The sequence below is a fragment of the Silurus meridionalis genome, chromosome 20 (genome assembly GCF_014805685.1).
Source record: "Silurus meridionalis isolate SWU-2019-XX chromosome 20, ASM1480568v1, whole genome shotgun sequence".
Taxonomy (NCBI): domain Eukaryota; kingdom Metazoa; phylum Chordata; class Actinopteri; order Siluriformes; family Siluridae; genus Silurus; species Silurus meridionalis.
In genome coordinates, this window is record NC_060903.1 from 12,314,556 (window position 1) to 12,331,168 (window position 16,613).

Here is a 16,613-nt window from a genome sequence, read left to right on the forward strand (position 1 = left end):
ATGGTATTAAGAGGTGAATTGATTGGAAAAACACCACTAAAATGCACAGCCTGCCAATGTATTTCACCAGTGGGATTTTTTTTCTGGCATAGAGTGTTCTTTACATACACTCAATTTTAAAGCCAGAGAAAGTCTATTTTTGGACTTGCCTTTCTAGCTGATAATTTCCTGTCATTGTGTAAAGCTGTCTACTGGTTCGGATTAATGATGGAAGTGATTACATTTGATGATAAAGTGATTAAATGGCGTTTATGGATCAGCAATCATTGCTGTCATTTTTCTAAACACTTCATCTGGGATGCACTCATCAGAGTGGATAAATCTGACAATTAATCAGTCACATTTAAACTCATCAGCTGATTGGGTTGGGTATGATGTTAGACGGTTTTAGAATCTGCCTTTAATTTAGTACAGACTGGCTCCTAGACCAGATTTCATGTAGATGTTTGTTGTACAATTTGTTGTACAATTTGTTGTGGCTGTGTTTTAAATGGTTAAATACGTTTAACATTTATTAGATAATACTTAAAGTCTGTCTTAGTGTGATTACTTTTGTGGGTTATGAATTACACTGTTTCATTTGTTTGTTTTGCTTACTTATTATGTGTAGGAGATGTGGGTTTTTTATTGCTTTTTCTTTTTTTTTTACTAATTGTAATTCTTTTTAATTTACTTGTTTGATGCTGTTAGATTTTCTCCAGGACCCTGGTGCTACATAAACAACATAGAGCAACATAACAGAACACAAAGCTAAAGACTAAAGTAAGTGGTCCTAGCCACATAAAGTGCATTGTGTGCAATCTAGTGCAATCAGTGCAAGACAAAAAGCAGTGCAAACAGACCCTACAAAACCGGACAGTGCAGGACAGATACACACAATACACAAAATAGCTCCACTACAGACTATAAATAAAACATCAACAGATTATCACTGGGTTATATAAATCACAGACACTTACCATAATTTCCGGACTATAAAGCGCACCCTTATATAAGCCTGAATTTGACAAATATTTTTATTTTTAACATAAATAAGCCGCACCTGTCTATAAGCCGCACTAATGTACTTTACACAGGCTTTAACGAAAGACATGTTACACACGGGTAAAATATAACGGGTAAAATATGTTGCGATTCTATTAGGAGCATAGCGGTATTTTGGGAAAAGACCGGCACAGCATACTTCCGGTATTACTGCGTGTGTGTAAGACTGAGGATTATGTCCTTTTTATTTTCTGATGCTCATTTCTAAGTTTCTTTGACCAACCCGTAATGCTGTTGCAAAGAAAAATAAAAAAGCACTAGTTTTCAATATGGAAAACTGATATGATGTGCGAGCAAATTGAGATATGAGCTCGTCCATGGAACAAATTAAACTCGTAGGTCAGGGTACCACTGTATTTCTCTGGGGAGTTTATCACACAGGCGAGGTGCGTTTTTTTCATTTCTGTTCGGAAATTTCATTGGTCTAATGTTATGGGGTTCTGTTTTTTGGCTTGACGTTTGTGAAACCGGGAAAAACCCAGGAAAAATCCATAAATTAGCCGTTTTGTTGTTTAAGCTGCGGGGTTCAAAACGTGGGAAAAAAGTAGCGGCTTATAGTCCGAAAAATCCAGTAATAAACATTTTCATTTTGTGGTTATTCCATCACATATGGTTTAGTTGCATCTGTACATGAATGTTCCCAAAATGTCTATGTGCCCTGAAAAAAATCTGACCTGTAAACTTTAGAGTGTGCAGTTTTGATTAAATCTTTGGATAACAGACTTCTCACCACTGGAAGCTCCCGCAAATTGATAGAGGTTCAATAACACGTGCAAGTTATATACAATATCCAGTGGAGGGGCATGCATTTGGTACCTGGGCCTTTAGTGGGACTTACCTGACTTAATCCACCTATTAATACCACCACTATTACGTCGCAATTATAGAAACCAGCAATACTATAAAATAAAAAAAAAACCGCAATATAACAACGTGTAGCATTACAGAGAAAGAGGCATTTCACATATGGAGGGTGAATACCATTTTACTAAAGCAAGAAACCCTGGAAGTGGTGAACAAACCCTTTCCTGGGCTGAGACAAGCTTGCTAGCTTCAGGATTAGCCAACATCTCCTCACGATGTCTAGCTTTTCTGTAAAATGTATTTGTGGAAGTATGGAAGTATGTCCGCGACCAAATGAATTTTTGTTCCTCCATAGGCATAAAAAACTCTAACTCAGATGTATTAATGTGTGCAGAGAGCTACAGACATGTTTTGACAGTCGAACTTGGCTGTAACAGTTTCCCTCTGACCAACCAATCAGAGGACGGAAAAATGCTGACATTATTCTGGGCCAGCTAGCTGCGCTGTGAGGCAAATTTAAAATCTGATTGGTTAAAGGAAACAGAGCTATTTCTTTAGGAGGCAATGGTAAAAAAGCCAACAGTACTGACTTGGCCCTGGGCAGATTAGATTGATATGGCACCACAAAAGTACAGCCAAAAGAAACATCTCAAAATAAAAAAAGAAATAAACTGTTGAGAATAGATTAATACAATTTCATGGAACAAATATAAGAATTCAGGTCGTAAATGTAGGTCAGTGCTTCTGATAGTGTTTAGGCCAGCAGATAAGGCTTTGCTGGCCCTGACTGCCCGCCACTGACAATATCCCATCTGTTTTTATACAGAGGTAGAAAGAGTCAACAGTTCTGGAAAGAGCGGGTGACAAGATTTAGTAAAGTATTCACAATGACCATCCCGATTATTTTTTTTTCCCAACTAGACCTTCATTGTAGGTAGGTTTTATAGTAACCTCTCTCTCTCTCTCTCTCTCTCTCTCTCTCTTTTAGTTCAGTTTTACAGTGTGCCTGAGTAACACTATAGTGTCCTGCAGAGTTGTGGCAAAGTGGTAAAAATAAAGATTTGTTCAATGCACTCTTTTTAACAGTAATTTTTTGGGGGGATAAATGCTTGTAAATATCATATTGAAGTGAGATAAGCATGTGTCATTTATTTATTAGCATAAGTGTTTTTCCTTGAGAATGTCCCTGCGATGAATTTTCGTTATCTTAAGATTCAAACGTAGTATATTATTCAGGAACTATAGATAATGGCATGGGCGCAGTCCATGTAAATCTCTGTAAACTGCAAGGATGTAACTCAGGAAAAATAAATCTGGTTTACCTCTCCATTAACATTTGGACTTGCTGAATAACACACAACTGTCAAATGTTATTGTATAACACAGATACGAAAACTGAGGACTAAAGTTCAGTAAAAGAGCTGTATTTGAATTGGGGTCTCAACACCAATTTGAAAACTATAAATGCTATGGACAAAAGTTTGTGGACAACTGACCATAAGACTAAATGTGCTTTTTGAAAATCCCATTCTACAATTTGGTCCCTATTTGCTGACCTTCAGTTTTCTTTAAATATTTGTGCTTATTCGGCTACACTGCACTAGCAAAGTCGGGTCCCAATGTAGGGTAAGGAAGTCTGGAATGCAGTCGGTTTCCAAAAGACCTTCAAAAACATCCTATACAATTGTGTGCCATAAATTTTGTGGTAGCAGTTGGGGAAGAACCACATATGGCTGGAAAAAAATCAGGTGACCCAATATAGAGTAGCTTCATAAAAAACTTTGACCTTGATGATGTTAACTCTCTCTTTATCCCTGCTTAGACTGTGGATGATCCTTTCATTTACAGCATCTGACTCCCTTATCCAGAGCAACTTACAGTTATCTCAAGTATACAGCTGAGCAATTGAGGCTTATGTAAGGGCCCAGCGGTGGCAGCTTGGTGGTACTGTTATTCGAACCCATGTCTTTCCCACCAGAAGTCCAACATCTTATCCACTGAGCTACCACTTCCTTACAAGATACTTCTTTCTTCTCTGTAACATTCCATAAAATTCCAGAAAGTCTTTTGACAGTTACTAAAAAGCTTCAGAATTATGCCTACATGCACACATTCATAAAAAACTGAAACAAACATACACACAAAAGAAAATGTCATATAATTTTATAAGCCCCTGTACAAAGACAGACACCTTGCTATCTGTACATGGAAAATCTTCTAGTCATGCTAATGCAGAATCATGAGCAGCACTGACTGTCACTGACTGCATGGTGGTGGAATGAACTTTCCCTAGATGTCCAAACAGTGGAGTCCCTGGCTATCTTCAAGCAATGGTTGAAGACCTACTGTACTGTACCTTAAACACTGTACTTTCCTAGTTTGAATTGTAAAAAATCAAGAGGTTGTGGTCTGATTTATCTTAAGTTTGTTATCTAGTGTACCAGTGTAGATTTATTCATTGCTAGAGACTCAAAGCACTTTTGTACATCGCTCTGGACAAGGGCATCTGCTAAATGCCACAAATGTAAATGTAAATATTATCTAATATCTGCGCTGTAGATCTTGCAGGTTGTAAGAAATCTTCTGTGATAGCATGACTGCAGGTTAACGTCTCTATGTGAGTCTGTTTCATTTGAACAAAACCAATTAATTCAAGACAAAACAACAAAAAAAAAGACTTCTCAAGAAAGATCTGGTTTCATGGATTGTTCCTGATTTACAGATAATAAAGATAACCACTGAAGTACACACAAGTCTAAATAGATCGTTTTTATCATTTTCTTTGTCATATATTGACTTGTGTTCATCGGCATCTGAATCGAAACCAGTGTATTAAATTTCTCTGATGAGCCTCTGAGTATGTAAGATGCTATAATTGTCCTAATTGAGGGACATGGTGTGTCTAACGATGTTGGCTTTGAACCAGCAACACTCAAATCGGCTCTCTTCCCATCACGCACCTCGAACATACACAGCAGTAACTGTATCTGTCTCTATCTATAGTAATGTCATGCTACAAGCTCATTTTATCCATTGTGTGTGTGTGTGTGTGTGTGTGTGTGTGTGTGTGTGAGTGTGTGTGTGTGACTTTGTTCTTTCAAGCTGGCCAGAACGTAGTGTTCTTTTTTTTATTTATTTCGATTAGATGAATGGATGTGAAGTAAGAGACGGAGGGTTAGAGAGAGAACAAGACATGGGGAGAGAAGAAGGTATAATAGGAGAATTAAAGATACAAAGATAGAGGGAGATGAATATGAGGAAGATAAAAACATAAAGAAAGATATGGTGGAGAATGGAATAGATTGTGGGATTATTGTTTCACTGATTGTATTTGTTTGTGTGTGTGTGTGTGTGTGTGTGTGTGTGTGTGTGTGTGTGTGTGTGTGTATGAGATAGTGTGAGAGAAAGCGAGAGAGAGAGATCTCTTGTTTTTCTTGAGGTTATTAGGATAATACATTGATTGACACACACATACACACAAACACAAACACTTCCTATGGGGCTTTTGGAGTAGCAGGTGCTGAGACATGTCTGGGCAAGTGTCTTGCAGTGTGTGTATGCGAGGAGCTGTTGCTCTGTAAGATGTAATTGTATCAGTAGTTAATGGTTGCAGCTGGTTACAAAAACAATCCCTGAAGAAAAAGCATGCTGTTTTGAGTCTCTGTGTATTTTTAGCAGATCTCTTGAGGTGTATGGTTTAGCTTATAGCATATGGGGCAAGGTCAGTTATGCTACACCGAAAATAAATTTAAGATGTTGCAATGTGACACCAAAGAAAATGGTTTGGGAACAACGACCAGATTCATTCTGCTGATTATTTTAGACCCAAAACATGTTTGCTTAACCCAACACATAAGGTCTACTATTTTTACTATAAACTGATGTTTGTATTAATTCTCATTTGGCTTATTCCAGACTGACCTGTTTTTTTCCACTTGAGCTTGTATACATACAATAGGTCTGGAAAAATATACTCTCTACCTAAAAAATCATCAACATCTCAGATTTATAGCACAGTTAAGTATGAAATAATAAACATATTACAGTATTTAGGAATAATTAAAACACTTATTGTTCTCTATCTACTAATTACTAACTACTAAGTCCAACTAGTATCCAGTTGATTCCAAGAGATCAGACACAATAAATAGAAACTGACCTACTATTAAGGCAGATCTAATCTAGCGTACACTGTTATCATATTATTAAAATGTTAAATAATTCTAACATATTGCCGTTTTGCATTTTTATGCTGTTGCTATTTTGGTTATGAATTACTGCTGCACTATGGAGCAGAGCAAAAGGTGACACTAAAAGTAATCTCTTGGAGCAGTGAAGTATTAAATCCCATTTTGCTCTAAAAGTGGTGATTACTAAAAGCCAATTTACATTGAAAGGTTTTATAAGGCTTTTAGTTGTGGACAAGCTTAACTGGACATTACATCTGTGAGATATACTGTAAAATCTACGAATAAAACGTTTTTTTTTTGTATGACAGTGAGCAGTTTAAATTCTGTTTCTCAGTCAATTTAGCATTTTGTTTCTCCTGGTTTTAGCCTTTCCATTTGCATGACCAACCTTATGGTTCTTCAGTTAAGCTCACTCTCAATAAAGTCTCGTAGTTAAAGATCATTTAAAGCTTTAAATCTACATACCCCTGAATGACGATATACCATGACATACCCTTGGATTACTGTCTAAAATCCAGTGGTGGGTCGTGCATTTCACACTTAAGCCTTCGGTGGTGTCCTACCTGAATGAATTTACCTCTTAATACCCTCATTATAACACCGCAGTTAAAGAAACCTACAGTATTAAAGAGTAAGGCAGTATAACAGAGTGCTGCATCACAGGCAGGTATCTCATGCAGTGAGAATGAATGCCATTACTAAAGCAATCAACACAATTAATCTAGTCTCCTTTCACTGCAGCCACAGCTGCACCGCCCACATACATCATCTCTAGCAGATGCATTAATATAAACCTTGTAAATTATATGTGCATTTTTGTGAGATTTTTGTGCATTAAGGTTTAACTGGGGACTTGAAAGTAGGACAAATTGTGTGTTTTTGTTTCAATTCTACACACAAGAAAACACAAAAGCATATATGGTTAATGTTTTGAAATGTTTTGAATGCTATGAAATGAAAATAAACTATTGGGAAAAAGTAATACATTGAAAAAGTTTGCTTCAGCAGAGACGGCCTTGTTTGCTCTGATGGCCTGCCACTACTAAAATTATTTAAAAAAACACTTGACCAAACAAAACAGCTTTTCAGTATGGTCTCAGTCCAGAATATTAACAGAAAGGCTATCCCATGCTTGTTAAGAAAAATTAATTTTGGTAGGAAAAGACGCTGTCCCTTGCTGTAGTTTTCATTATTCTAAATACATATAAAGGTCCTGATTATTCTTGGCACTTTTAGATTAGCATAGATATAGTTAATCAGACTAGATGAAAGTAGCATTTTATAATGACTGAAGATTTTTAGTGGTAGTTATTACAGTTTGGTGGTCATCAGTTTCTGGTCCTTCTGGACTTTGGCTGGAGCTTGTTAATTTGATGTACCTACTGGAACAGGCAGACAGTAAGGACTTTCATTAACCTAGCCACATTTCACATTTCAAAATAATTTCATATACATAGATTTCACCTATATGAGTTTAAATGCAAGGTAGGAGTTGATAATCATTCCAGGGTCTTTCATTCTTTTATTTACTCTTTATGCAGCTATTAACGAAAATTATACTGTTGCTTTAAATAACATTAAGGTCACGTATAATGTTTGTTGCAATTCCATGACAGATCCACTTGACTGAGGTCTTGATTTAGAGGAACCTGTAATAAATTTGAAGATCACCAGCTTTTTTACATTTTTTGCAAAATAAATATTTGAACTGATCTTTTATTTATTACAAGATTATTTCTTATAAGACTTCTTCTCAAAGAATAGAAAGTAAATCCGCTTGAAATCCAGCATTATGTTTCAGTTGCTGATTTACAACATGCACCAGAACTGTATTCATACAGTATGAAGAGGGGAATAATAATTAACAATGAAACAAGCCACAACAATACTGTGACAATATTAACAGTATGGTATTCATTTAGTAACTGCAGTAGACCCAAGGTAAAAAGTCACATGAGCTCTTTGTGAATGTGAGCACATTTTTTGCGCAATAGGAAAAGTGTAAAAAAAACCTTCAAAGCACAATTTTTGCAGAATTACAGTTTGCTCACAACCGCTTGCTCAGCTTTTACTCAATTTACATTTACCCAACTGAATGTAAAAAGTGCATTGAGGCAGAGAGGAGAGAAAAAGAAAGAGATCACAAATATAGGTAAGAGGTAAAACAGGGCTCAGATATTCCACATTACTCACCTTTTGTCTAGCTTGTTCCCAGAAAACTCCCTCCCAGTACACTGATTAGCAGGATGAGAGGGAAAATTTAAATTTGATACAAAAGCAATCAATCTAAGTATGACATCTTTAAAAAGCTGCAACATTGAATCAAATGCAAAGATACAAACCTAGTTATTATTACACCTGAATAACCTTACATTTCTTTGTGATTTAATCCTAGTCTTTGCTACAATTTCTTTAATAATGTTGCCCATTCTGCTGACAACACATTGCAGACACTATGGACTATGCCGAATATAATAACATTTTAAACAGTTCATGGTTCTTCTCTGCATACTGTTCACAAAGCTGGTTGGAAGCACATGGAATTCTATTGTTTCCCAGTGAACTAATGAGTGAATGAAGACTATATTCACTGTGGGTTCCAGTGCCAACTGGAAGAGTTTGAGATAGTTGTTGTCAGCTGCACACAGATCACACAAAGAGATAAACACTGGCAGACAAAAAACACTAAATGAGAATGTTTACTCTCATGCCCCCTCTATCTTTTGAAACCAGCTGGAGCATTTGTGGGTGTGGCGATCCAAAGAATGACAAATAGTTTGTTGCCCATTATACAATCGAACGGTATGAGTCAGGCAATTGAATGATTTAGGGAGTTCTTTTTCTAACTTCACTCTCTGTTTCACTATGGGAACTTTGGGCGTGACCAACTACAGAGGGTACTATGACACCACATCTGTCTTGACCTCTTATAGTATCATTCGCGCTTTCTTCCCGTGAGGGACTACGTCAAGCTCCCTTAGCACATCCAGTTTCCTGCTAGACATATATTTGCTAAACTGTTTATCGTGCTGGCTGTCATTGGATTCTGCCACCAAACGTGAAACCAGTCAAACAGGATCATGCTGAGTGACATCGCAAAATGCGGAATACTGTCCGCATCAAGGCGTGCTATTCCTTTTCGACCTTTCGATCAAGCTAACTAGGGCTATAAGTGTCAAGGCGAGCCTTCGAAGGGCTAACTACTGTACGAAAAGTCAATGCCGGTGAACATTTTAGAAAGACGGCTGAGAGTGTTGGTGGCTAACCAACAAGACCCAGGTCTGTCCGGTGCGGCCGCAAAATCTACGTCTGTCAGCTGCGAGCTGCCACGAGCTGGGCGGGCTTGATGGAGGCCAAATCGCTGGTCATGCTACCTCTGTTCTATAACCTCCTCGCGAAGGAGGAGGAACAACCATGTGACAAGGACGCAGAGGCCGATGTTAACTCTGACCTCCCCGATTTGGATATGGAGGATGAAGATGAGGGCGACAGTTGTCCCCTCCCGGCCCAACAGTTGAGACCCCACAGCACGGGCAACTCAGCATTATATGTAAGTGAGCCGCAGCAAAACTAGGCTGCGGAAGAAGCTGAAAGGAACCTTTACGACAGGAAAAGGCTGCCGCCTGCTCAATCCGCAGTGAGACAACTCCTGCCATTGGTCTACCCCCTTTAAAAGTAAGCTTCTCATGAAAGGGTGCTCTAAGCTAGAGTTTCAAGGAATGGGAGAGCTGGGGTTGACCAGAGCCCCAGCGGTAGAGTCTTTGGTGGCCTACCACCTCCATCTGAATTGGAGCTCTATTTTTGCCTCCTCTCAAATTTTGCTGCCAAGAAATATGGAAAGACTGACGGTGTCCATCCATCAAAGGATTTACAAATACGCAGTCGGTGAGCATGCTGGTCAGCGTCCAAGATCAGACGACTCGGGACCATGGGGGAAGCATTCATTTGCGGACGCAGCAGCTAGAAGCCGTCCAACCCACCCTGAGGAACAAAAGAAGAAGCTACAGCCTGACACGCGAATGTTCTTCTATCCTCCTATCTCTGCCTGCAAAGAGAAGGAGCCCGGTTCTGAATTCCATAAGGGCTTTCTCCTGAAGTTCTCCTTGAGTTCGAGCAATGAAGAAAAATGTTCAGTGTAACCAAGCACTCACACAATGTGTTTAGATGCATTTTAGTTTAGACATCTGTGCAATGAAAATTGCAGCATCGCATCCAAGCCACGGGCTGAGGGCGATATGCAACGCGAGTTAAAAAAACACAATAGATGTGCCACTTTTACATTCAGACGGACAGCCGAGGGTGATAGTTTTGAAAATTACAAGGAAGTCAAGCACCCCCTACTCTCACCGCTGGAGGAGGAACCCAGCGCGGCGACGGTCATGATGTCATCAAGGCACGAACAAAGAGGAAAAAAAGTATTCTCAACTGGCACGCATGTGCTGCCCAACCGTTGGTGTTAGGCACCATTTCACAGGGTACAGACTTCAATTTGCCATGAATTCACCCAGATTCAACGGGGTGTTTGTTTTAATAGCCGAGGGAGAGTCAGCTCACATCCTAATGGCCAAAATCAACTTTCTTTCAAGCTAAAGGGCAATCAGAGTTCTGCCGATGGAACAGTTTTACCGAACCTGCAGGTCGCCACCCTTTAATAAATCGTTTTATGAAAGGAGTAAGAGGTGTCTAGGCAGATGGTTCCACTGTGGGATCTGTCTATGGTCTTAGGGGCTCTTTTTCAACACCCTTTCGAGCCATTGGATGGCATAGGGATAAAATGTATCTCCCTTAAGACAGCTAAGCATGTGAGCAAGCTGCAAGCCCTGTCTGTCAGTCTATCCTGTTTACAGTTTGCCCCAGGGCTCACAGAAGTTTCCTTTTGCCCTAACCCACTGTTTATAGCTAAAGTAGTGGATTCTTTTTATAGATGTACCATTGCAGAGCTTTCGGCTTTCCACCCTCCTCCATTCTCTTCTTGGGAGGAGAAGAGGTTGAATTCCTTATGTCCAGTGTGGGCTCTCCATACATATGTCAAAAGAACAGCAGGTTTTAGGAAGAATGACCAACTGTTTGTGTCTTGGGCTGCTCCTCACACGTTTGTGGCATATTTACCCTATGGGAAAAAACATGACAGTTCTACTGGGTAGTGAATTCAGGATGTGAGGAGGTTTCAACCAATTTTATTAATTGGTTCAAGAATGACCATAAAATTATAGAATATTATCCTTAAATTTCTTTCATATTTGCAAAGTAGTATTGTCTAAGATAATACAGGGTTAATAAAAATTTAAATAATAACATTCTCAGTGCTATTATGTACTATTGCCCTATTGGAAGATGTAGTTAAGACAGGAAGCTGAAGGGACTAAGACAGTTTTTCAAACATGAGAGGAAAGTGATAATGTTTATAGTGATATGTAGACATTTCTTTGTAAGGGCAGGAGTTTGCGAAATTGGGCAATGCATGAAACTTTTGGACAAACACTTGTATCTCTTGTATTTCTTGCAGTGATTTTTCCCTACAACATTTTATTGCAAAGAGTTGATGGGTCATTAGTTGACCTGTGGCACTGGCAATAGAAGCCCAGGTTTTTGAAAGGATAGCGAAATCTGGAAGGTACATACTAAAGATCTGGGAAGTATCAGGATCATGTGATAAAGACTGGTGGATTTGTCATTTGATAGCTCCAGTTTTGTCAGTAATGTACAACTTGGACAAGATGGTGTCAAGCTGGTTTAGGATCAGTGTACTACGTGCAAAAGATATTTTCAGCTTTGAGATCTTTAAAACCTGAATAATGAGAGAGTAAAATTAAATCTAGGGAAGAGGATGGCCCATCAAGTTTGTCCTGGGTTATAGAAAATGAAGCAATGTTTGGCTCCAATAAGCCAATGTCAAAATTCTTCCGGTATTGCATGTCAAAAAAATAGGATTGCTCAACCCTCACCATGAGTGGTTAAAATGTATGTATGTATAAACTTGAATCAAGATGAATCAAGAAATATGTCTAATACAAAGGGTTGCTTTAGGATATTTGCAATTAGTTTGATTGTTCCAGAGTGATTTTTTTTTTATCCCTTTTTAATTCTTCTTTAAATATAATTGGGGTTGCAATGATGTGACACTGTTTTTTTTTAGGTTTCTCTGTCAGTTTCTGATCTAACTGCTTGAACACTGACCTTCTCTAGGATGACCCTTTTCATTTTTGCCTAAACCATAGACATCATTTGGGACTTTTGGCATGTTTTTTTATGTACTTAAAAAATTAGATATAGATTAGATATGTCTAATCAGCAGCCTATTTACATATCAAGCATGCTTGGTTAAAGAGCTGGAGTAGATTAAGATGTCATGAGAGTAGGCAACAAGCTCCCAACCCTGATCCTTGAGTACCCCTGTCCTGCACATTTAAGTATTTTCCTGACTTCCAATATATTGATTCAACTGAACAGCTATTTAACTGCCATCCCTGAACTGAAGTGGGTGTGTTAATGTAGGGAATAATATACAGTGCACAGGCAAGGGGGAGCCAGGACCCGGGTTAAGAGGCTATAGTGTAGGATAGCAAAGATTTAGCTAGTGTTTGCTCACTACAAGAACTTGTGCAGAAAAGATTTCAATGACTTCTGCCATGAAACAGACCAGCAGAAAGAGGTGTAACTTTGCTAGTTTATTAAAACCAATGTAGCATATAAACCAAAATGATAGTCAATACCCTGAAACATGAGCAGGGCAAATGGTCAGAAGATAAACAAAGGGCACAATCAAGTCAGAAAACATAAAGCAGAAGATAAACAAAACACAAACCAACCACAATAAAGAGTATAATGAGATTGTTAAAGTCATTCCTAAAAGGTAAATGTAACTTGTATTCAGGTGACATGGATAGAAACATGACTAAAGTTCCTGTGATGAGGTTGTGGGCTAAGGATCATTAAAATAATTGATGATTGATTGGTGGGAAGTGTGCACTATATATCAGACCCACTTAAAAAGTCAGAACTGTCATGGCTAATTTAAGAATTTTAATTGATGTGTTGGTAATGTAATACACTTTTAGTCCAGAGAGGGTTACTTATGTGATAAAACTTATGCCATAAAATACCATCTGCAAAATTATAATGAGAGAAACATCCAAATTAAATACTTAATTAAGATAATACTATTGTTACACATCACACATGGGAATATACAAACAGCTGCCCCTCTTTTTCACAAACACACACACACACACACAAACATTTCTAGAATTATTAATGCACTTAATTAATACAACCACATGGCTCGTTTATTTGTTGTTTTGTTGTTGTTTTTAATGAATAAATAAAAGCACGGTTTGTCCTCTGAATATAATTTAACATACAACCATTATTGTCAAAATAGCTGGCAACAAAAGTGAATAAACCCTAAGTGATAACAGCTGTATGTTGCTTAACTATGCAAAGCCATATTTACAGTACTATTCATCATGTTCATGTTTTTGTTTACTTGAAAGAACCATACAAATTTGTGCATTAGTGCAGTTTAAATTTTGTGCTTTAAGTAAAATTCTCTCATACTGACCACTGGATGTTCAACATGGATCCTCATGTCATAAACTCTCTTAGGATTTGAGAATTAGAAATGTTGCTCCCCACAAAGATAGCATAGGCTATGAGAACATCGGTAACAGCCTAAAACTGAGTTACAGTACAGTGGCCAGGGTCATACAGACGTTTTCCAAGATGGATTCCATTTCGAACAGACCTCACAAGGGTCCGTCTCAAAAGTTGAGTCCTCATACTGTGCGTCAGGTGCAGAAACTGGCTTTAAAAAACAGACGTATGAGTGCTGAGAGGTTGCAGAAGAGGAAGGTTGTCAGTGCACAGACCATATGTTGCCCACTGCAACAAGTCAGTTTGCTTTTCTGAAGCTGCCTCACAAGAAACCCTGCAATCAGTTTGCTGCAGACAACCTGTCCGAGAGCATGAACTACTGAAACCGTGTCCCGTTTTCTATTGAGACTAAGATTAACTTGTTTGGTTCATGAAGTGTCCAGCATGTGTGGTGACACCCTGGTGAGGAGTACCAAGAAAACTGTGTCTTGCCTACAGTCAAGCATGGTGGTGGTAGCATCATGATCTGGGGCTGTATAAGTGTTGCTGGTACTGGGGAGCTGTGGTTCATTGCGGGAAACATGGATTACAACATGTACTGAGACATTCTGAAGCAAAACATTTTGCTGTCCCTTCAGAAACAGGGCCGAGCAGCAGTTTTCCAACATAATACCAGTCACAAACACACCGCCAAGATGACAACTGCCTTGTTGAGGAAGTTGAAGGTGAAGGTGATGAAGTTGCCAAGTATGTCTCCAGACCTGAACCCTACTGGGCACCTGTGGGGCATCATCAAGTGGAAGGTGAAGAACTGCCATGTGTCTAATATCCAGCAGCTCCATGATGTAATTTTGGAGTGGTGGAAGACAATCCCAGCAACAACCTGTGCAGCTCTTGTGAATTCCATGCCCAAGAGGATTAAGGCAGTGCTACATTAAACTTTTGCTCACACAAAATATTGACACTTTGGACACAGTTTCAACATGTTCATTCAGTTTTGTTGCCAGTTATTTTGACTATAATGACTGTATGTTGAGTTATTTTTAAAATACAGTAAATCTACACTGCTAAGTAAATCCAATTTTAATTTCTATATTATTGTCACTTGTAAAGATATAGTAAAATGGTTGCTAAAATGTGAGGGGTGTACTACTTTTGTGAGATACTGTGTTTATACACACCAGTCAGGCATAACATTATGACTGGTGAAGTGAATAACACTGATTATCTCTTCATCATGCCACCTGCTAGTGGGTGAGAGATATTAGGCAGCAAGTAAACATTTTGCTCTCAAAGTTGGTGTGTTAGAAGCAGGAAAAATGTTAGGTGTTAGGATTCAAGTGAGTTTGATGAGGGCTAAACAACTGGGCCAGAACATTTCAAAAACTGCAGCTTCTGTGGGATGTTCCCGGTCTGCAGTGGTCAGTATCTATCAAAAGTGGTCCAAGGAAGGAACAGTGGTGAAGTGGTGACAGAGCAAAGGCTGGCCCATGTGGTCCGATCCAACAGATGAGATATTGACGTGCTATTGAGCTACAGATGAGCTAGCTCAAATAGCTTAAATGCTGTTAGTGCTCGATCAGTCAGGACTGTTGTGGCAGCAAAATGGGGACCAACACAATATTAGGCAGGTGGTCAAAATGTTATTCCTGATCAGTGTATATATATATATATATATATATATATATATATATATATATATATATATATATATATATATATATATATTATTATGCCCTTTAATCTGTCTATTTCTCTCTCTCTCTTTCTCTTTCTAGCTTTGTGCCCAGGTGTTGTTGTTCCTATGTATGAACACTGCTGGTGTGTTTATCAGTTACCTGGCAGACCGTGCTCAGCGCCAGGCCTTTTTGGAGACCCGCAGGTGCATTGAAGCTCGTCTTCGTCTGGAGACCGAGAATCAGAGACAGGTTAGTGTGTCTGTGTGAGCCTGTGTTTTCAATCTGTTTTACACAGATTGAAAAAAAAAACATATTGGAAGATAATTGTTCTCATGACCATACAGACCAGAGAATGGCTCAGAATCACACTCTGCGCAAGTGTCAAATTCTGAGAGATTCTTATAGAAGTAAGATTACCATACAAGCACGCCCTTGGGGGAAAAGATCTGCGCACACACACACACACACACACACACACACACACACACACACACACACACACACACAGTGATTGCATCATGGGCCCCACTTGACTGGCAAATGGAACCCCCTTCAACAAATCACATGAGAGCTCTCTGTAAGATAGAGGGATGGAAAGAGCGAGGGGAAAGGAGACAAATGGTGATAGATGGAAGGTAAATATCCCTTAGGACTTTGAGTTCCTTTTTCTTTTCAGCTGACTTCCTCATGAGATTACTTCTCACATATTTAAATCAATTACATTTTCTTTTCCTCTCACTATGAGTCAGGAATTCCTAGAAGCTAGATGCTTGTGTGTGTGAGAGAGAGCAACAGAGGAAATGAGAATTAGGGGCACATGGTTGTGCCCGTGTGTGTCTGTGTGTCTTTGTGTGTTTAAGACAAGGGTTTCTGTTTTGTGTGCCTGCGTGTGTGTGCCTGCTTGTGTGTGTTGCAATGATTATTGTGTGCTGTTATGTTTGCGTGTTAAAGCGATCAGTTTATTGTTTGTGTGCGTGCGTGTGTGTATCGGTGTTCTGTTTTGTGTGTGTAATTAAAAGAAGGGGTTGTGTTATGTATGTGTTTAGTGTGTGTTCTAGAGAAAGACAGAGGGACACAGGAATTAAATCTTTCTCAACGTTTCTTCCAGACTTCCATAAAAACTGTTCACTTACACAAACACGTTGTGAAAAAGACTATCTATTAATTTTGTGCCATTCAAATGAAAGTGTTTACAAGGCATGTGCATCATTTCATTTTTGTAAGCTATAGATCAGAAAAGGCATAGAAAAAAAAGTCTAAATCATTAAATGTACAATGAAACACTGTGAAGACCATCACCAAA

General features: G+C 38.7%; 1 protein-coding gene across 2 annotated transcripts in view; it reads left to right on the top strand.

The window, feature by feature from the left end:
- The window catches only part of adcy8 (adenylate cyclase 8 (brain)), a 76,795-nt gene that overhangs the window by 16,084 nt on the left and 44,098 nt on the right, over positions 1-16,613 (top strand). For both annotated transcript variants that reach the window (XM_046876541.1, XM_046876542.1), the window contains one exon: positions 15,410-15,559. In XM_046876541.1, the coding sequence (XP_046732497.1) occupies positions 15,410-15,559 (150 nt within the window). The remainder of the gene's footprint in view (positions 1-15,409; positions 15,560-16,613) is intronic.